General features: G+C 38.8%; 1 protein-coding gene across 2 annotated transcripts in view; it reads right to left on the bottom strand.

Moving 5' to 3' along the window:
- LOC111155017 (CD86 molecule) overlaps nucleotides 1-21,343 on the bottom strand; it is a 67,111-nt gene extending 45,768 nt beyond the window's left edge. The window contains exon 1 of one of the 2 annotated variants that reach the window (XM_022515017.1): nucleotides 21,201-21,343. In XM_022515017.1, coding sequence (XP_022370725.1) covers nucleotides 21,201-21,214 — 14 coding nt within the window. In that variant the 5' untranslated portion in view covers nucleotides 21,215-21,343. The remainder of the gene's footprint in view (nucleotides 1-21,200) is intronic. The other variant, XM_022515016.1, reaches the window with a different exon arrangement.
- Nucleotides 21,344-21,359: the final 16 nt, after the last annotated feature.

Here is a 21,359-nt window from a genome sequence, read left to right as displayed (position 1 = left end):
GCCTATAAACATTTGTATTGGACAGATCACACCTCCTGGCCCCATCTTATTTATGTGTCAGTGTTCAGCCAATCAAAATTACTCTGAATCCCATACATGTCTTTCATTGTATTAGTCATCACTCTAAGCCTTGTGTTACTCAAAAATCTGATAAGGAGGACTTACCCAAGGGTCATCAGAGCCAAGAATGGACAAGGTTCAGCACTGATGGTGTTCAACAGTATGAAATGCTGAGATGAGGTTAAGCAAAATGAAGAAGATCAGTTCCTTGTGTTTATTAAGGAGGAAGTTACTAGTAACCTCAGAAAGCTGCTTTCTGTATGGGGCTGCTTCCTCCATGCCTTACTCCCAGATGTCCTTGTGTCTGAGGAGGTCAAGGCTACAAGAAAAAGCAGCAGGAGGGGAGTGGCCATGGATGGTAGCTGAGACAGGGAAATAGATACCTTCCTGATATTTTTGCTCAACTGTGTCCAAGAGATATTCCTCTGGCACCACATAGTTAGGACCTACTCTGGGGGTGGGGAAGGGCAGAACTAGAAACTTGTGGACATTTGGAAAGATCAGACACTTAACCAAATTTTCCAATTCCAGCTATATATTTGTTTGCTATACATAAATGGCTTCCTGTGGTCACTGGTCAAGAGGCAATCTAAAAATATTCTAGGTTGTGGTGGTTCCAATGTAAGACAAAATTGTTTCCACAAATAACTGTAGCAGCATTATTTTTTGAAATGTTAGTGTTTGTTTTCCAAGATTTATTTTTTCCAAGATTTTACTTATATATTTGATAGAGAAAGAGAGGGAGCACAAGCAGAGGGAGGAACAGAGGGAGAGGGAGAAGCAGGCTCCCTGCTGAGCAGAGAGCCCAAAGTGGGACTCGATCCCAAGACCCTGGGATCATGACCTGAGCAAAATGCAGATGCTTAACCAACTGAGTTATCCAGGCACCTCTGTTTTCTGAAATTTCTTGACACATAGATTTTTTGCAGGGGATAAAGCAGAACAGACCTAAAGTCAAGACACATTTAGACTCTGGTGAAAGCCCATGGAAGAAATATAGGTGTCCTAGAAGAGAAAGAGAGTGCTTTTGAGATACAAGAGAAAGGAAGGGCAGACGTGTTTGGGTCCTGTGAGCAGTGGGATCCAAGCACCCCCTTCTCAGTGCTCCCAAGGGGGTAAAAGCTTTGGGAGTATGGTTCTTACCTACAGAGACAGTACACTTGGCCCTAGGCATCAGTTGATAACTTCAATCCCCATTATAACGTGGGGGCAGAGCTGCCAGAATTCATAGACTACCATATTTCAGATGGTAAGGTTGCCTAAGGCAACGAAAACCTTGGGATTTGAAGCACTTCCTCCATTTCCAGGCATTAAGTAAGCTTCCTGAATTCTGGCTGGCTGCAGGAAGGGAAGGGCACCCCTGTATGATCAAGATGGAGTCCCTTATCCAACTGGCAGGATGGGTCTCACAGGTGAGATTCAGTTGAATGAAAGGAAATATGGAAAGTGATTATTTCTTACATACTTGGATTCATGGATAGAAATTCAGACCGTACACATAGTTCCAAAACTGCTTTTAGTTTAGAAGTCATGTAGCTCAGGATGGCTCTGTTCTTGTTCCCAGCCCTGCTGCACAAACTCACAATGCAGAATAGCCAGCCACCACTCCCAGGACCTGACTCTTTCCTTTTACTGAAACTCTTCTGGATTCACAGACAGTGTTCCCTTGTACTGATTGAAAGAGAGTGTAAAACACTTGCTATAAATTTTTTCTTTTACTGCTGTTGTAAAATGCATTCCTAAAACCCTTCCTCCTAAAAGCATAAACCCAGTAACTGCTGAGAGAATGCAAAGACAAGCCACAAAGTGGAAAAAAATATTTGCAAAACACATACCTTGTAAAGGACTGATATCCAAAATGTATACAGAACTCTTAAAACTCAATAAAAAGAACAAGTTAGTCTAAAAATGGGCAAAAGATTGAATTATACACCTTACTAAAGGAGATATACAGATGGATGGTAGATAAGCATATTAAAAAATGCTCAGTATCATATGTCATTAGGGGAATCATTAATTAAAACAATAATGATCTACTACTACACACCTATTAGAATGGCTAAAATTAAAAAAAAAACAACACCTGACAATATCAAATGCTGACAGGGATGTGGAACAATGGGCACTTGCATTCATTGCTGGTGGGAATGCAATGATATAGGCACTTTGGAACTCATAGTGGCAGTTTCTTACACCACTTAACCTAAGCCTACCATGTTACCCATCAGTCAGACTCATAGGTATCTACCCACATGAGTTGAAAATTTATGTCCACACATATGGACATATAGTCATGAATTCATATATTCATGAATTAAATATTCATATAAATATGAATATTTATAACAGATTTATTCATAGTTGCCCCAAACTGGAAGTGACTAAGATGTCCTTCAGTAAGTGAATAGATAGACAAACTGTGGTATATATCCAGAAATGGGGTATTCTTTGGCGATGAATAGAGTTGAGCTATCAAGCCATGAAAAGACATGGACAAACTTTAAATGCATATTGTTTAATGAAAGAAGCCAACCCCAAAAGCCTCTGTACTTTCAACTAGATGACATTCTGGAAAAGGCAAAACCACTGAGACAGTAAAAAGATCAGTGGCTGCCAGGGATCATGAGGAGGGATGAATAGTGGAGAACAGGGAAATTTTTAAGGCAGTAAAACTTTCTGCATGATACTGTAATAGTGGATACTTGCTTTAAATTTGTCAAAGCCCATAAACCTGTAGAACCCAAAGAGGGAACTTAATATAAGTGTGAGTTTTAATTAACAATATTGGTTCATTAATTGTAGCAAATATACTACACTAATGCAAGATGGTAATAATAGGGGAAACTGTGTGCAGGGGAGAGAGTAAGTGGGAATTCTCTGTACTGTTTGCTCCATTTTTCTGTAAATCTAAAACTGTTCTAAAAATAAAGTCTCTTAATTACACACACACACACACACACACACACACACACACACACACTAACCACATGCCCTGATTTCTGGTAAAGCAACTAAGTTAATGACATGATATTTTAGAGGGCTTCTCCACTAGTGGGTAAGAAAATTAGCATCAATTTCACAGTCCACTGTTCACTTCTCCATGTTGCACACTTGTAATCAAATACCATACATAAAATATTGCTGCAAAACATCTCTAGTTTTGTATTTCTGCCCTCTATTTTGCCATTTTCTGCATCTTTCTCGTGCAGAATCATAAGTTTTTATGTCAGTTCCTTAGGTACATTAAAAAGTCCCATTGTTTTCTAAGGGCCAAATTAATAAAAAATAGCTTTCAGTTCCATGTTTCTGGAGGAACATTCTTAGAAACGTAGTAAGTTTCTTTTTTCTTTGAGGGGGAGATACAGTGTTAGCGTACATTTAAGAGCAATTTTATACAGTTAAGCACTGGAGGTTGAATCTTCTTTTTCTCAGCCAAAGTTTTGCAGCCTCCATACTTATATCCTAGAAGAAGGTTACCAAGGTAGGGAGAGACCTTCACTCTTACAACCTCTAGCTCAGGCTCCTCTCTAGTCCTGGGCTGGTGTCCCTAGCTGCCCTGGGGTGTCTTACTTTTTTCACTTTCTCATGATGCAAATTCACTCCCATCATTCATGCATGCTAAGAAAGAGGGAACATGTATTGTTTCTAATTTATATTTGATCAACTTCTTAGCACAGAAACTAGGACTCAGTGACACACTTTTGCCTAGGTGTCCTCTAAGGAGAAGTCAGAAAGGCAAAGGACACCAAGTGATTTATAAGATTCTATCAAGTGAATGCAACAGATCCTTGTCTGCACTTTCTCTCAAAACCAAATGTTGGCATAATAAAGCATATCCGAACTTTAGCAACAAGATACATTTATTTGGACTGAAGATTATATTAGCATTTAGTAAAAGGTAGGATAAGGAAAAATTGTCAAAAGGCCAGTATCAGGATGCGCACATTTAGAAAAAGTACTGTGGTACCCGGGATGGGTGTGGTCTTTGGACGAACTGTTCCTTTAGCAGTATGGGCAAGTGGGGAGATGAAGGTCATGGCATCACGTAGAGCTCAGGCTAAGGACAGCAAGCCCAGCCGGCAAGGAGCCAGCCATCCCAAACCCAAGCTCTGGGAAGGGTTGGGGGTCTGGCAGAGACATGGCAGAGTGGGGTGGAGGTGTGCTGTGGCGCCCCCAGAATCGGGAGTTTCTGGGAAGTGGGATATCTAAAGTGTGGTGGGTGGAAACACTTGGTTGTTTCTCCCCATGGAACAAGGCCCATCACTGGTGGACAGGCCGCAGGGACCAATGGGGAACTGGACCCAGATCAGGAAAGCAACCCAGAGAAGGACTGCAGCTTGGGGAACTGAGGGACTCACAACTCACTCCCTGGACACTAGAAATTCGAATTATAGTAGGAAGACCACAACCAGAGCACCCCTCCCACCTTGCCTGCCTGCTTGGTGTACAAACACATCAAAAAAGGGACAGGGCAGAGTTTCAGGGTGGTTCCAGGGTGTCCAGGGGGACTAGTAACTATAGACTCTAGTGACAAACAAATACATATATTGTACGCTTCACATTTGTTTCTACCCATCTTTGTATCTTAATAATATTTCCCATTTTCCAATAATACTTCAAAATCCACTGACATAATTGCACCGCTTGGAATTTCTACTTTTATTTGTCCTCATCCATTCAATAAATGCTTTGCCAGCTTTAATAGAGCATAGACCTTGGGCTGGTCCTAGGATGAGCAAAAGCAGAGGGTCTCTGCCAGGGCCTGCAGGTGAGTGCAGGAGACCTAGACCAATCTAATAATGTCAAGGGACTACCACCGCGTGATTTTCAACATAAACAACTTCAGTTTTGTAGGGTGTACTAGTGATTAAATAACTCCTTAAGAGCACGTGGTAGATTCTAACTAGGTTGTATAGGTCACAATTAAGAAAAAGTCAAGCAGAGAAAGTCAATTATCATATGGTTTCACTTACTTGTGGAACATAAGGAATAACATGGAGTAAGAGAGGAAAGAAAAAGTGAATTGGGACAAATCAGAGGGGAAGATGAACCATGAGAGACTGTGGACTCTGACGACCAAACTGGGTTTTAGAGGGGAGGGGGTGGGGGATGGGTGAGCCTGGTGGTGGGTATTGTGGAGGGCACGTATTGCATGGAGCACTGGGTGTGGTGCATAAACAATGAATCTTGGAACACTGCATCAAAAGCTAATGATGTAGGGTGCCTGGGTGGCTCAGTGGGTTAAACCTCTGCCTTCAGCTCAGGTCATGATCTCAGCGACCTGGGATCGAGCCCTGCATCAGGCTCTCTGCTCAGCGGAGAGCCTGCTTCCTCCTCTCTCTCTCTCTGCCTACCTCTCTGCTTACTCTGCATCTCTGTCTGTCAAATAAATAAATAAAATCTTAAAAAAAAAACTAATGATGTATTTTAGAGTGACTAACATAACACAATTAAAAAGTAGTAAATAATGAGTTTTAAATACCAAAAAAAAAAAAAAAAAAGAAGAAGAAAGAAAGAAAAGAAAAGAAAAGAAGAAGAAAAAGGAGTAGGCTTCTCTAAGAAATATTGGTTCTTCTTCAGTTCATATTTTAAATGGTCCCTGTGTCTGCATGACCATCAGTCATGGACGGCACAGTAGAGAGCTCACTCGAGAGAAGGGTAAACTAAAGTGATACTTAACTTCTAACTTAACAATTCTATCTATTAATGTTTACAATACATACAATACACACAGCTATCTAGTAATGTTTACAATACAATCATAGAATCTCCGAACTTCCGAGAGTTTACACAAAAGATGACTTATTAGTTAACAAATGACAAAACTATATAAAATCTTTCCAAGATGAATGAAACACATATAGCAGCAAGTTTAAAAGATTGATAACCAATAAACTAGCAACACCAGTGGCGGCACATTTCAGAATTCAACAAAGTAAACATATGATTCCAAATTTGTTGTCCTTTCAATCTTTAGGGTTACCTGGGAACACAAAACCCAAATTCAGAAGATTGTGATCTCTGAATTTAAAGTGGCCCATTTGCTTAAGGGTCTGCACTTACGCATTCTGAGAAACTGTCATTTCTTTCAGAAAGCATCGGACATTTGCCATTTCCTTTAAACCTTACTTAGAAGAAATAAAATGAGGTAATACTCTAAATGTAAAAGTGTCTTGAAGAGTTAGGTCCATATGCTTTTTCCTATTTATGCAGAGGAGGGAATCTAATACATAACAAAACTAACACATTTTAACAAATGGCAACATGATCTGTGAAAGCACCTGTTTATGCAAAATATTGACATAAGAGCATAAATAAAATGTGCTCTACAAAGTAAAATAAAATATGCTGGGGCATATAGAACGCAGCCAATATGACTAAGCTTTTAAAAAACAAAACAAAACAAAATAAAAAACCACTGGATTTTTTAAAGCTTCCATTTCACAAGAGGGTTGAAGGAGGGGAGCACTGCACACTCAAAGGCTCACTTCCCTGTGGCGTTTCTGTAACCAAAAGCAATGCACGTAAGACTTCTGGGAACCCTTAAAATATGCATTTATTAAGCTGGATTTGCAATTTTCAAATTGATGGTGCAGAAACATTGAGATGTAATTTTGCAGCTCCCTTCACATGCCTTTATCTGGAAGAATCTAAGGGTCCATCACCACACAGACATGTTGCTACTTGGAAGAAATTTTCCAGTAAAACAAGATGTCACTCTTCCTACTTTTCAGCCATAGGAGTAAAGATAGCTTCTTTTGAAGAGTGTCTTAAATAGCTTTCCTCAAATCTGGTTTAAGGTGGGAAATAATCTCAAATAAGCCTTGTGCTGGTCGGCTAAAATTTTAATGCAAGGGGTTGGTGTTCTTAAGAAGGACAGCATTTGTAAACCAATCTTTGCGATTCATGTATTGGAAACAAAATATTGTATTTGTCATCATACTTGAGTTGCACTTTCACTGTGCATGGCCTATTTGCATACAAACAAAAGAGATTATTTTTAAAAGAGGTTTTCTGTGTTTTTGTTTTGGTCCTTTGGGATGACTGTGGTAAGTAAGGAGCGAGCCATTTTCATACCTTGGATTTCACACATTGTGTTTATGTCAGCCTTCACTTCGTCTTCCTCACCACCCACTCCCAATTCATCGGTGGCCAGTTTTGGGGTCTCTGTCACCTCTTGTCTGGACTACTGTAATAGCCTCCTGGCTGTTTCCCTTTCACTATTCTTTACCCTATCACTACCCTTCACCAAAAGCAATCTGATTATGAAACTTCCTTGCTTTGAAGACTTGCTCCCTTTTCCCTCAGGGGCTAGTGGCCGTACTTCTTAGGAAGACACAGAAAGCCATTCAGAGCCAAAATCCAACTTCTCTCTTCTGCTTTTTTTTTTTTTTTTTTAAGATTTTTATTTATTTATTTGACAGACAGATCACAAATAGAGAGGCAGGCAGAGAGAGACAGAGAGAGAGAGGAGGAAGCAGGCTCCCCGCTGAGCTGAGAGCCCGATGTGGGGCTTGATTCCAGGACCCTGGGACCATGACCTGAGCCGAAGGCAGAGGCTTTAAACCACTGAGCCACCCAGGCACCCTGTCTCTTCTGCTTTTATCAGTCAACCCACATAACTTACCTTGTAATCACACTTGAACTGTTTCACTGTCCCTTGGCCCTCCTAGACGTTTCAGGACTTTCTGCATTCTTTGCCTTTGCACAAGCTATTCCTTCTGCCGGGGATGTCTTTCTTGCTTTTTCTGTATGGAAAACTCCCCTGTTACTTTGAGATCCAGATCACTCCATAGTTCACAGCTGGAAACTTCCCTGCCATCCTTCCCTCCTTTTTCACCATATCTGTATTTTCCTCCCTCCCAAATTATGTCATTTATTCTTTCATTAGGACAGCTTCCTCCTTGTGTTAAAATTTCACTACTCACAGAGATGTCCTGTCCTGACTTCCACAAGGGCAGGAAACATGTTTAATTCCTTTTGCATTCCTGATACTTAGTGCTGGTCTAGTAAATATTAAAGTTAATATCTGTTAACTGGATCACTTATTTTTTTTAAGATTTTATTTTTATTTATTTACTTGAAAGAGAGAGAGACAGATAGTGACAGAGAGAGAGAGAGAGAGAGAACACAAGTGAGGAGGAGAGGGAGAAGCAGGCTCCTGCTGAGCAGGGAGCCCAACATAGGGCTCCACCCCAGGACCCTGGGGTCAGGACCTAAGCCAAAGGCAGATGCTTAACTGACTGAGCCACCCTTTCACCCCTAACTGATCACTTATAAACTAGCTATTCTGTTAAGTACTTTTTGTGCATTACTTCATTTAATCTATACAATAAATGTACAAAGTTTTACAGATAAGGAAACTGAGTTTCAGAGAAGTTAGGCCACTTGCCTAGGGACATAGTGCTGGTGATCTCAAGGTTTTAGCAGGATATAGAATTGAATCTATTTTCATTTCTAGCTGATAATGCTATATGACTATCATTAGAATGTCAGTGTACTTTTTTGATGTGGTTTGGCTCTTTTTAAGTAAATCTCTCCACTCTACATTTTACTAATTTTGCAACCTTGAGTAAGTTACTAAACCTCTCTAAACCTCAATTTCCTCATTTTTTTCAATGGGGAAAATAATACCTAATTTATATGGTTATTATAAAGATTCAGGGACAACACCTATATAAGGTTCCCAGCCCCACCGCTGACCATCACAGCAATCACTTATTCCTTCCTGCTCTCAGCTGTATATTTCGTATTCCTCCATTCACTCACTTAATCCTTACCCTCTGAAAATGGGGAACTATTAAACCCTCTAACAGATGAAGAAACAGGCTTAGAGAAGTAAGTAACCTGCCCAAAGTTCCTTTAATCCAAGGAGATGTTTTTCCTGAGGTATCCCAGAACTAAATAGGACCCTCAGATCAATACCTAAGTGATGTGTAAAGGGATCACTCTGCCTGTATGTGTGAAAACACAACTCGAGGCATTATAGAGACTGAGTTTGCATTTGTTTTCTTTTTCCTTTTTTTTCTTTTTTCTAACTTTTTTCCCCCTGGCAACCATGAACACTTAATAAGCCAGAGAATTCTCTTGAAAACAGAATCTTGGGTGAGCCGCTGCATGGACATATTAACTTCTCTGCTCCCTGCTGTCTAAATTCTCTATGTCCCTCAAATTTCCACTTCTCTACTGAGCCCTCAATGCAGTTCCCCTCTCTCTACCAATCCACTTCCTTCCAATCCCAAGCAAAGATCCTGGGACCACTTCCAGCCCGGTCAGAAGGGAAAAGGTCAAGGCTCTCTGCCATAGGATCTCGGGTCCTGGCGGGGAGTGTCTTGCTGAGTTCACATTCTCAAAACCCCTAGCTTCTGTAACTCCCAGCTCTCTCCTATCTTATTCTACTTGGTTATTCCTTCCCACCTACTGATGTCTCACTGACTAGGCCAAGGCTTTTAGACTCCAGTGCCTGCAGGGTCCTGGCAGGTAATGGAAATCAATGAGCAAAGTAGTCCACATAGTAGAAGGAGAACTTATACCCCAATGGCAGTTGAGCAGCCTCTTCCAGATCACCAGTTCTTAAAAACATGGGAATGTGGGTCCAGCGTTACCAGGTATTCTGATTTATGTGAATTCTCTAGATTTTTAAAATATAGGTAATGAATTATAATTTAGTTTTTTAAATTTAATTTTTAATTTTATTTTTGTATTTTGAATTAATTAATTTATTTTTATTATGCTCAATTAGCCAACATATAGTACATCATTAGTTTTTGATATAGTGTTCAAGGATTCCTTAGTTGCGTATAACACCCAACGCTCATCACCACTTGTGCCCTCCTTAGTACCCACCACCCCTTTACTCTATCTCCCACCCCCCTCCCTTCTGTAACTCTCAGTTTGGTTTCCAGAGTCCAGAGTCCATCATGGTTTTACTCTCTCTCTGATTTCTTCTCATTCAGTTCTCTTTCCCTTCCCCTATGGTCCTCCAGGCTGTTCCTTATATTCCACACATGAGTGAAACCATATGATAATTGTCTTTCTCTGCTTGACTTATTTCACTTAGCGTAATCCCCTCCAGTTCCATCCATGTTGATGCAAATGGCGGGTATTCATCCTTTCTGATGGTTGAGTAATAATTTTTAAAGATTATAGTCTATGTGTATACTATTTTTGGCCTACCAACCTTTAGTTTTCACCCACTGTGCCAGACCCATTGCTCCCTAATCCTCAGCTTTATCACTTGGTTGCCGGAGCTTGTTTTGGACCCTGACACAAATACAGCTCTCTCTGAGCACAAATCTTTCCACCCACAGATCTGTCTTGCTGCTAAGGGAAATCTCATCCTCCCCTGATCTCCCATAATATATGCTCTCATAATGCTTGTTCAGAGCTTTCGTCTAGAATTAGACTGGGGTCCTGAATCCTGATTCTGTATCTGTTATGTGACCTGGACAAATTATTTAACATCTCTAAAATTTAGTTTTCACTTGTGGAAAATGGGGGATAATAATATTACCTACCTCCTGGATTTGTAAGGATTAAATGAAATATTAATGATGTGGTATAGTATGCCATAATGCCTGCCATGTGGTAAGAAATGTTAGCTATGGTGAGACCTTCTCCCTTAGTAGCTGCCAAGTAGGATCTCTATCTGATTCATCTTCATTTTCTCAACTTTAAATAAAATTTTATTGAATAAATGAAAAAGCTAATAGTCTTAGCTTCCTCTTTTCTAGCTCTGATTCACTACAATGCAGAATGTGATATGTTCTTAAGCCCTCCCTTCCACAGTGATCTCACTCTCCTCTCAATCTCTGTTGCACTAACAGAGGTCAGAGGTCAAAACTGGTGGCCTGAGCCAAACCCACACCTCCAGACAATGTGTAAAAAATCAGGAGATTTCACCTATAAGTCTACCTTCCTAACTCCTGTCAATAAGATTAGGTTGTATTGGACCAGACTCCTGCACACAGGACAACAGAATGGTGACCAGCAGTATTGCTCAACATGGGACTCATCTGCTTGTGTAATGAAGTTTCCACCATTCATGTGCCACGAGGGTCTAATAAACTATAGGCCTGCTTCACACTTCTGTTTTCTGAGGGTCTCTGTAGGCATTCCACATTTGCCACTCCTGACTTAGAGACTATACCTCACCACTAGATTGCTTTTTAACTTGATTTCATCCTGCTTAGCAGAACCATATAAATTCACTGTAGATTTAGCAATTCCAAAGGAAAAAAAAAACTTATTTCTGCAATCTCACCAATCTAGAGGTAACCACTATGATTATTTTGACATACTTGCTTGCTATGCTGTTTCTATGCATTATTTCCCTTATGATTCCATAGCCTTATGAGTCCTTCTATCATTAAAAAGTCATCAACACGTGCACACACACACTCACACACACACACACACACACACACACACACATCATCATTATCACCAACTTCAGTTTTAATTTACTTAACTGTTCACCTACTATGAAAAATTTAGCTTGATTCTTATTTTTCATCATATTAAATAATGCTATAATAAACATTTTTGTACATAAATTTTTTCCATGTCTCTTATTATTTATCTGTATCTTTAAAGGTGAAATTATTACAGAAGAGGAATAAGCATTTTTATGATAAACAAAAGTGGTAGTTTATATATCTTCTAGAATTAGAAGTGCAAATTTGAATACGTTACCCATGATGACTAATAAGCAAAGAAGTCTTTATAAATTAAGAGCAGACATTAGCAGATGTAACATATTTGAAGTCCAGAAGACTAGAACAGGGCTTTCATAGCTTTGTAAAGACATAGGTAATTACCAGCTATGGAACAGGATTATATTTTAATGTTTTTGGCATCCTACCTTACATAAAATATATTTTAGGTGGCTTTGTTGTTTGGCTTTCACCTTATTCACCTGCACTGAGCCTGTCCTTCTTTTATCTATAATTAGAGATTTACTCTAGTGAATCCATTTGCTAGAAGTGAATCAGAAAAGGTAAAGCTAAAGAAATTTAAGACAACTTAAAACATAGAAAATAGATTTAAAGAAAAGAATGTGAAGACTGAAATATTTTATTTCCACGAGACTTCACATCCACTATAAATTCCCCAAAGCTTCATGGTATTGGTAAGTGCTCATAGCCACATTTTACAGATGAAGGCATTGAAGTTCAGGGGTTGAGGTAGCTTCCCCAAGGTGACACTGCTAGTAAACAGAGAACTACTTATTAACTACTTATTATTTGACACCAGTCAGACTGACTCAGAACTCTGGCACTTAGCCAAGACATACTGCCTACAGACAAATGGAAAGCAGCTACCTTGTTCTGTGGAACCTTGCAGACTTCACTGTTATTTTTAAAAAATCATCATATTTGATATATTTATCTTGAGAAATCATGTTACTCATTTTGGCATATTTCTAATATTTAGTCAAGGGCCTGGAATAAAGGTGTTGAATGAACTGAAAAATTATTAAGAATAGAGAAATAGGCAGTTGGCCAGAATAGGTGTTTTTAGGCATTTTTAAGCTTCTTATGGCTGGCAAATTGCTTTCCAGAAGGGTTATAGTCACTCATAATCCCACAATCAATAGTATATGAAAGTACTATTATTCTTGTACACTCATTACTATTATTATTAGAGAGAGAGAGAGTGAACAGGGGAGGGGCAGAGGGAGACAGAGAATCTCACAACCTTGAGACCATGCCCAGAGCTGAAATCAGGAGTCAGACACTTAAATGACAGAGCCACCCAGGTGCCCCCTCATTAGCATTATTATCTCTGCCCCCAATGAAACATACATTGTTAATTTGATAAATAAAAACATTTGCATTAGCATTTCTTTAATATTTAGTGAAGACAAACATTTTGGGTTTCTTTAAATTACTTTTTTAAATTAAGTTTTTAATTTTGATTCAAGTATTGTTAATATACAGTTATAGTAGTTTCAAGTATGCAATATAGTGATTCAGCAGTTCTACTCATTACTTAGTGATCATCATAAGTGTACTCTTTAATCTCCATCACCTGTTCCACCCATCGCCCTCCCATCTTCCCTCTGGTAACCATCAGCTTGTTCTCTGTAGTTAAAAATCTACGGGTTTGTCTCTCTCTGGGTCTCTCTCTCTCTTTTTTTCCCTTTGCTCATTTGTTTTGTTCCTTAAATTCCACATATGAGGGACATCACATGGAATTCATCTTTCTCCGACTTATTTCACTCACCATAATCCTCTCCAACTCCATCCATGTTGTTGCAAACGTCAAGATTTAATTTTTTTTTATTATGGCTGAGTAATATTCCAATGTACACATATATACACCATTTCTTTATCCATTCATCTATCACGGGCACTTGGGATGCTTCCATAATTTCGCTATTGCAAATAATGCTGCAAAAAGCAGGGGTGCATGTATCTCTTCAAATTAGCGTTTTTGTATATCGGAGGTAAATACCCAGTAGTGCAATTACTGGATCATAGGGAGCTTCTATTTTTAACTTTTTGAGGAACTTCCATACTGTTTTCTACAGTGGCTGCACCAGTTTGCTTTCCCGCTAAACGGTGAACAAGGGTTCCTTTTTCTCCACATTTTTGCTAACACCTGTTTCTTGTGTTTTTTACTGCAGGCATTCTGACAGGTGTGAGGTGATATCTCATTGTAGTTTTGATTTGCATTTCCCTGATAAAGAGTGACATTGAGCCTCTTTTCATGTGTCTGTTGGTCATTTGTTCATCTTTGGAGAAGTATCTGTTCATGTCTTCTGCCCATTTTTTAATAGGATTATTTACCTTTTGGGTGTTGAGTTATATCTTTAAATTACTTTTTTATATGTTTATATTTGAATTAATGTAAGATGCCAAGAAAGTTGGGAAAAATGTATAAAGAGGTCTTGTGTACCCTTCACGTTTCCCCCCAAAGATAACGTCTTGTATAACTGCGGTACAACAGTTAAAACCAGGAAATGGACATTTGTATAGTCCACAGAGATTTCTTAGATTTCACCAGTTTTATGTCTTATGTGCATTCATCTGTGTGTGTGTGTGTGTGTGTGTGTGTGTAGTTCTATTTGTAATAGTCACATGTGTAATTTCATGTAACAACTGCCATTCATGTAATAAGGAAATATTCCATTACCGCGAGGCTCCCTTGTGCTAACCGTGGTAGTTGCATACCTCCTCCTTTCTCCAGCACCCATGGCTAAACCACCAATCTGCTTTTTTTTTCTTTATAATTTTGTTATTTCAAGAATGACATATAAATGGGATCATATGATATATAACATTTTGGGATTGGCGTTTTCACTTTGCATAATTCTTTGGAGATTGATCCAAGTTTTTGCATATATCAGTAGTTCTTTCCTCTTGGTGCTAAGTGGTATTCCATGGTACATGTGTACCATAGTTTGTTTAACCATTCACTCAATGATGGATATTTTCCCCCCAGTTTTTGACTATTACAAATAAGTCTGATATGAATATTGATGTATTGGTTTTTGTATGAACATAGGTTTTTTTATTTCTCTGCGATAAATGCCCAAGACTGCAACTGCTGGGTCATACGGTAAGTGTATGTTTTGTTTTATAAGAAACCGTCAAACTATTTTCCAGAGTGGCTATACAATTTTACACTCTCAACAGCAAAATATGAATGATCCAGTTTCTCTGCATTCTGCAAGCATTTGATGTTACCATTATTTTTTTTTATCAGTCCTAATAGGTGTATAGTGATATCTCACTGTGGGTTTAATTTTCATTCTCATAATGGCTAATGATGTTAAACATCTTTTCAAGACTGAATTTGAATTTGTCATCTGAATATCCTCTTTGAGAAAATGCCTTTGTATATCTCTTGCCTAATATCAAATTGGATTGTTCATCTGTTTACTGTTTAATATGATAAATGAAAACATCTCATTGGAGCTTGAATCGGCATTTCTTTAATACCTAGCAAAGAGGATCATTTTTTTGTCATTTATATGTTTTCTTTAAAATAGCTTAATTATTAATTGCATTGGATTGCTTTTGTCATTTTATTTTAATTATGTTATGTTAGTCACCATACGGTACATTGTTAGTTTTTGATATAGTGTTCCATGCTTTTGTCATTTTGTAACTGTTGTTCTCTCTTCCTGATTACACTATAAAGATTACCTGTTGGCTATATTTTCCCTGTATTTTACAGTTCCTTAAAACAATCAGGTTCTTGATAAAGATTTATTGTTTTCTTGGTATTGTTTTCTAGTTGAAAATAGTTGCAACATGAGGGTGATGATCTAGGTTTATCTTTTGGGTATTTTTTCAGATTTTATCCCATGGTTAGTTCCTGGCTGATATTACTAATTGGTTTACTTAACTATTAATTCCTTATTACTTTTATTAGATCTTTCAGTACAGTCAAATCAGATTAATTTGATCCCCTATAATATAGAACTGTGACATTAGATAGTATAAGATAGATAATATAGAACTGAGACTATAGAAAGCAAATTTAGGCTCATTTTGACTTCAGAACTTTCTAAGAGATTGCTTTAATATTTCTTTATTCCAAATCTACTATATTGTTCTGTTTAAATTATGAGTGAGCCCCAAAATTCTGTTTGTGTTTCTTTTTTACATCACCAGATTCACTGCAGTCTTCAGCTCTGAGAAGTCTCAAATAACGACTTGCTTACAGCTTTACAAAATAGAATGGAATCTGTGTCAGTACTAAAAATCTAATTTGTAAAATAATAGCTGCAAAAATCCTTTTCTTCCTGAAAGCCTTCTCAAACCAGTTTGGTGGGAAAAAATATCTGCTTTCCACTCCCTGTGTTTAGCAATTAAAGTAGGAGAAGGAAAACTCCAGGTCTGGCTGACTGGACTCTAGGTTGTTTCCATGTGGCTGTTACGAACAGCGGAGGTGAGTTTGGTCCAGAGAGGAGGTCTCCTCTCATTGCCAAATGTTTACAGGAGTGGCCCATGTGCTGTCTCTGTATTCCCAGCTCTATGATTTACTCCTTCTACTTAGCTGGGAGATCTCTGCAAAGGTCACCAAAGGCCTCAGGACTGATATTTTCAGTCATTCTCTTACTTTACCTTTCTGCAGAATTTGACACTGTGGCTACCCTCTGCTTTGTGAAATATTTTCCTTCTCTTAGCTTAGGTGACATAATCCTTTATCTTCCCTCCCTCCTTATACACCCAGTTTCTTTCTCTGGCCACATGCACTCTTCTCACCAATGTATTATGCACACTCACCAAGTAAATTAGTTTGCTAGGGTTGTGGCAACAAAGTACCACTAACTGTGGCTTAAACAACGCAAGTTTATTGTCTCACAATTCTGGAAGCCAGAAGTCCTAACTGAAGGTGTCAGCAGTGCTGGATACTTCTGAGGGTTGTGAAGGATGGATCTATTCTAGGCCTCTCTCCTTAGCTTGTGAATGGCCTTCTTCTCCATGTCTCTTCACATTGTCTTCTCTCTATGCATGTTTCTCTGTCTAAATTTTCTTTTCTTTATCAGCACACCTATCATCTTGGATTAGGGCACCCTCATGACCCCATTTTGACTTGATTATTACCGTGAAGACCTTATTTCCAAATACGGTCACATTCTGAGGTACTGGGGTTAAGACTTCAACATATCAATTCTGAGGGAACACAATTCAATCATTAACATTTAGTCATTAGATTGATTTTTTTTCTGTTGTAGCTCATGTGTTCCATGTAGAAGTTTGGTAAATACAGTTTGCTTTCCCTGGGGATGTCCTGTTTTTGCTTGCATCTATCTCCTCCCTTGGTTTCTATGACATCACTTTTTTCCTGCTTTGCTTTAATCTCTGTAGTCATTCTGTGATGTCTATTGTGGACTCTTCATCCTCATCTCTTCCTTAAATGTCAAGGTTTTCCAGGTTCCATCCTTGGCCTCTTCTCACTCTTTCATCCTCTCTGCCCAGTGATCTCACCCACAAGGAGAATTTCAGCATTCACCTATACTTATGATGAATACTGTTAATATCTGTTTCAACCTGTACCTCTTTTTTGAGCTTTGCACCTGTATATTCACTTGTCTACTTGGGCATCACCATCCAGTTGCTCACAGGATCTCAAATTCAGCATGTTCAAAAATGAACACACCTTTAGTCGTCTCTTCTCCCTGGCTCAAACCCCATCCACTTCCTATATCCCTCATTTTATGAAGGATGCCACTGTGTACTTAGATCTCTCCTTCCAAGCTCCACATCTTTCAGAAACCAAATCCTGTCAATTCTTGTGCTTAAACATCTTCTAATTAGCATCTTTTTCTCTCTGGTCCTACCATAACTGCCCTGGTTTCACATCCTCAACAACTCTCCTTGGATTATGCCAATAGTTTCCTGAATAATCTCCTTATCACCTGAATCAGTTCTGTGCTCTGCTGTCAGAGGAATTTTTTAAAGCAAATATTATCATATTTTTGCTAGTTTATTATTCTTCAAACTTAGGCTGTAATTTTGAGATAACCACAGCAGGATACCTGGGCTCTGGGTCTCCTTGGTCTAGCCCCTCCTAGTTTCCACCTCATCCTCTGTTATTACTAGCTGTCAGGCACCCTCTCATAGCTATACTTGCAGCACCCCCCAACCCCGCATCTGTCTATTCAATCACCCAGGCCTTGGGTCTTTAAACCATGTTGACCCACCATGAAACCCACAGCTGGAGGTCTATAAAAGCCCCAGCAGATCCCTGAGCCATCTCTTCTCTTCTACACTATCTCTGCTCCTGCCTTCACCCCTGCACCTAAATTTGACTCCCTGTTTTCCTAGCTTCACCCTCCTTTCTAGTATTTGTCTTTTCATTGGGATCAGGGTCATTCTTTGGAAGTGGCTGGCCTTATCCTTGGGCTCTGTCTATTGCAAGTCACTTTCACTGGAAGCCCAGCCTGTCTTAACAGGCCCAGAGGGTACTGCACACTTTTGTTGAAGAAAACCTTCCTGAATTCTAGTTCTAGCATTGCCATTGAGTAATTGTGTAATCTTGGATGAAACACTTCCCCTCTATTTCTTAATCCTAATAGTAACCATAATAAAAACAACAAATAATAATTACTAAGTACTTATCAGTGCAAGACTCTAAGCACTTTACATGGGTTATCGCTCACAACCACTTATGACTTACCACATTTATCCCCACTGTACAGGTAAGAAACTGAGGATCACAATTTTTAAGCAACTTGTCCAGGATCACACAGCCAGAAAGCAGGAGAAGGTAGGATTCAAGCCCCAGCATTCTGGTTCCAAAGCATGGCCCCTTAACCACTGCCCTGGCCTTCCTTCCAATATACAGCTCACTCTAGAGCCATGCCATCACAGCTATAAACTGCAGAAGTAAGCACTCTGGTCTTTCCACATAGAACATTCTATGAAAACCAGGATCTTGTGAGTGTATTTTGAAGAGGAGTCAAGTGAGAAAAAAGTTAAACACAAAAGACCAAAACCCTAAAAACGGAATTCCACAAATTATGAGTGATCACTTAGCACTAGACAGCCATCTGCTTTTCTGAGAGAAGCCAAGTATTGATTTATTTTTTTAATTATCTAGTTTTATTTTTCTGCCTGCAGATGTGATCCAAGTTCAAAAGCACAAAGTAGAAAATAGAAAACATCTGTACTTCTGATTAACATTGTGAACATACAGGCCTCATGTATAAAAGTAGTAGCACTGTAAATTCTGCTTTCTTTTCTTTAGCTAAACACATTAAAAATTGTTCTACAATAGAATTTTTAATGGTTCATGGTATTCTGTTATGGATATTCCATAATTAACCAATTATCTATTTTAAGATATTTCAGTTGTTTCTTAGATTTTCACTATTAGAAACAATAAGAAAAATATTTATGTCACTGAACTTTTACAAACATATATGATTATGTCTTTTTTTTAAGATTTTATTTATTTGTCAGAAAGAAAGAGCAAGTGAGTGAAAGAGAGAGAGCATGAGCAGGGGTAGCTGCAGGCAGAGGGAGAAGCAGGCTCCCCACTGAGCAAGGAGGCTGATATGGGACTCAATCCCAGGACCTTGGGATCATGACCTGAGCGAAGGCAGATGCTTAACTGACTGAGCCACCCAGGTGCCCCTATGATTATGTGTTTATAATAAATTTCCTAAATTTGAACTTCCTGGTTAAAGGGCATTTACATTTTAAGGGTTTTTTATTTACATCACCAAATTTTTGCCCAGAAAGATTATATTACAGTAAGCAGGTAATAAGGGTATAAATGTTCCTCCCTCCTTAGAAACATGTAGGCTTCTTCCTTGCATGTTAGTTACTTTTTAAAAAGAAACCTGCCATTTTGATAAAGAAAAATAATATTTCACTGTTTTAGTTAGCATTTCTTTTATTTCTGATGAGTTTCCACATTATTTATTGGTCATTTATATTTTAAATTTTTCTGTTCATTATCAATTTTCAGGAGTTGTGAAACAGTGAATCTTAACAAGAACAGTATAGACAGTGGCCTGTGGTTCTATAGATGTCTGCAGGCAGCGTTAGCATAGCACATAGCAATCAAGTGGTATCACTGCTCTATTTTCACAAAAAGGATAAATTCTGAATTTTTTTCATACATATGTATTACATCAAAATTCTACTGCAAGAAAAAAGACTCTACTTAGAAACTAAATTCTAATCTTCTGAAATAAAATCAGCAAAGCTATTTCTGGAACCAGTAAGCACTGAGTAGATGAGGGCTGCTTAGATTTTCAAAGAACAATAATAAATAATAACTAGTTCCACTGGAGGGTAGATGTGACCGCTTCCAGTAAGTCACAGCCTTGGGGGTGTGCCACATGTGAGGAAAACTTGTGGCACAGAGCAAAGCAGCAAGAAAGATTTTAGTTTCACTCCTATATGAGCAGTGTGACCCTAGCAAGTTATTTAGGCTCTTTAAGTTATCTATAAAACAGATATTATCTGTCTAAGTCATTGTGAACATTAAAATCCAATGACATATCATGAATGAAGTACATAATACATCATGTATGTTCAATACTGGGGAGCTAAATGAATTATTACTTTACTTTTTTCTACTACCTCATCCTGCTCAGAATCTCCCATGGCCTGTTTGTGACTCATTTTCTGGCTTCTGCATTTTCTTCTTGCACCTCTTTTTCCTATTCCTTTGCCTTGACTTCTCTCCTACCTTCTCTAACTCATTCCTCTGCCCCCCTCCGGGGCCAAACTGGCCTTGTTATACACAAAATTTACTCTCTAGACTTTGTAATGCTTATGCAGACATTTACATTTCTGATTCTTAAAATCAACAACTGGAACATCTAAATTATTTGAAAAACAGAGGAGACTGCGTGTTTCAGTCGTGTTTCAGTTTTTAAGCATCTGCCTTCCGGTCATGATCCCAGATCCTAGAATGGAGCCCCATATCCAGCTCCCTGCTCCGCTGGAAGTATTGCTTCTCCATCTCCGACTCCCCTGCTTATGTTCCCCCTCTCACTCTCTCTCTCTCTCTGTCAAATAAATAAATATAATCTTAAAGAAAAAGTTATTCAAAAAGTAAATTTACAAAATCAAAATTAATCACTTAAAAAAAAACCCAAACCAGTAAGCTTTCTGTGCACCCCAAGTAATTCTTAAATTTGAGTGGCAGTGAAACACGTCTTCAGTAGAAATTTCTTTAAAAGATCCCCTTCCTTGGAACTATAGGATCAACATAGAGTGGATGATCTCAGAAGGGGAGAATGGCTTCCAGGACTTCATCTAATTTTTCACAGCACAGATTGTTCTTTATCCCAGGTGTTCGTGATTTTGGTTTGTGCATAAATATACCCTTAATACATATTAGCATTCTTGAGCAGGAAGGACAGAAAACAGAGTACCATCCTCAACCTCAGCCTACTGCTGAGGTAACTTAACTCCTTTTTATTTTTAAGATTATATTTTTTGAGAGAGAGAGCACCGAGAGTGGGGTGAGAGGCAGAGGGAGAAGTAGACTGCCCGCCAAATAGGGAGACGATGTGGGGCTCGATTTGGGGCTGGATTCCTGGACTCCAGGATCATGATCTGAGCCCACGGCAGATGCTTAACCGACTGAGCCACACAGGTGCCCCTGAGGTAACTTAACTCTAAACTGCCCGTCAAAGAATAATAAGAATGATCACTCACCATCTGAGATACATCTTGGCTGCGTCAGCTGTTGTGCTAAGGTCTGGGAATGATTCTTCTCTGTCTGTACTAGTCTGTGCTACTGTGGAAGGAGGAGCAACCCCCTCCACGCCTGTGAAAGCCTTCCTCCTGATGACTGTATATCCTGTAACTTTCTTT

This window comes from Enhydra lutris, unplaced genomic scaffold, assembly GCF_002288905.1.
Source record: "Enhydra lutris kenyoni isolate GAN:26980312 unplaced genomic scaffold, ASM228890v2 scaffoldscaffold39, whole genome shotgun sequence".
Lineage (NCBI taxonomy): Eukaryota > Metazoa > Chordata > Mammalia > Carnivora > Mustelidae > Enhydra > Enhydra lutris.
The sequence above is the reverse complement of the archived record's forward strand: the minus strand, read 5'-3'. Positions and strand labels throughout refer to the sequence as shown.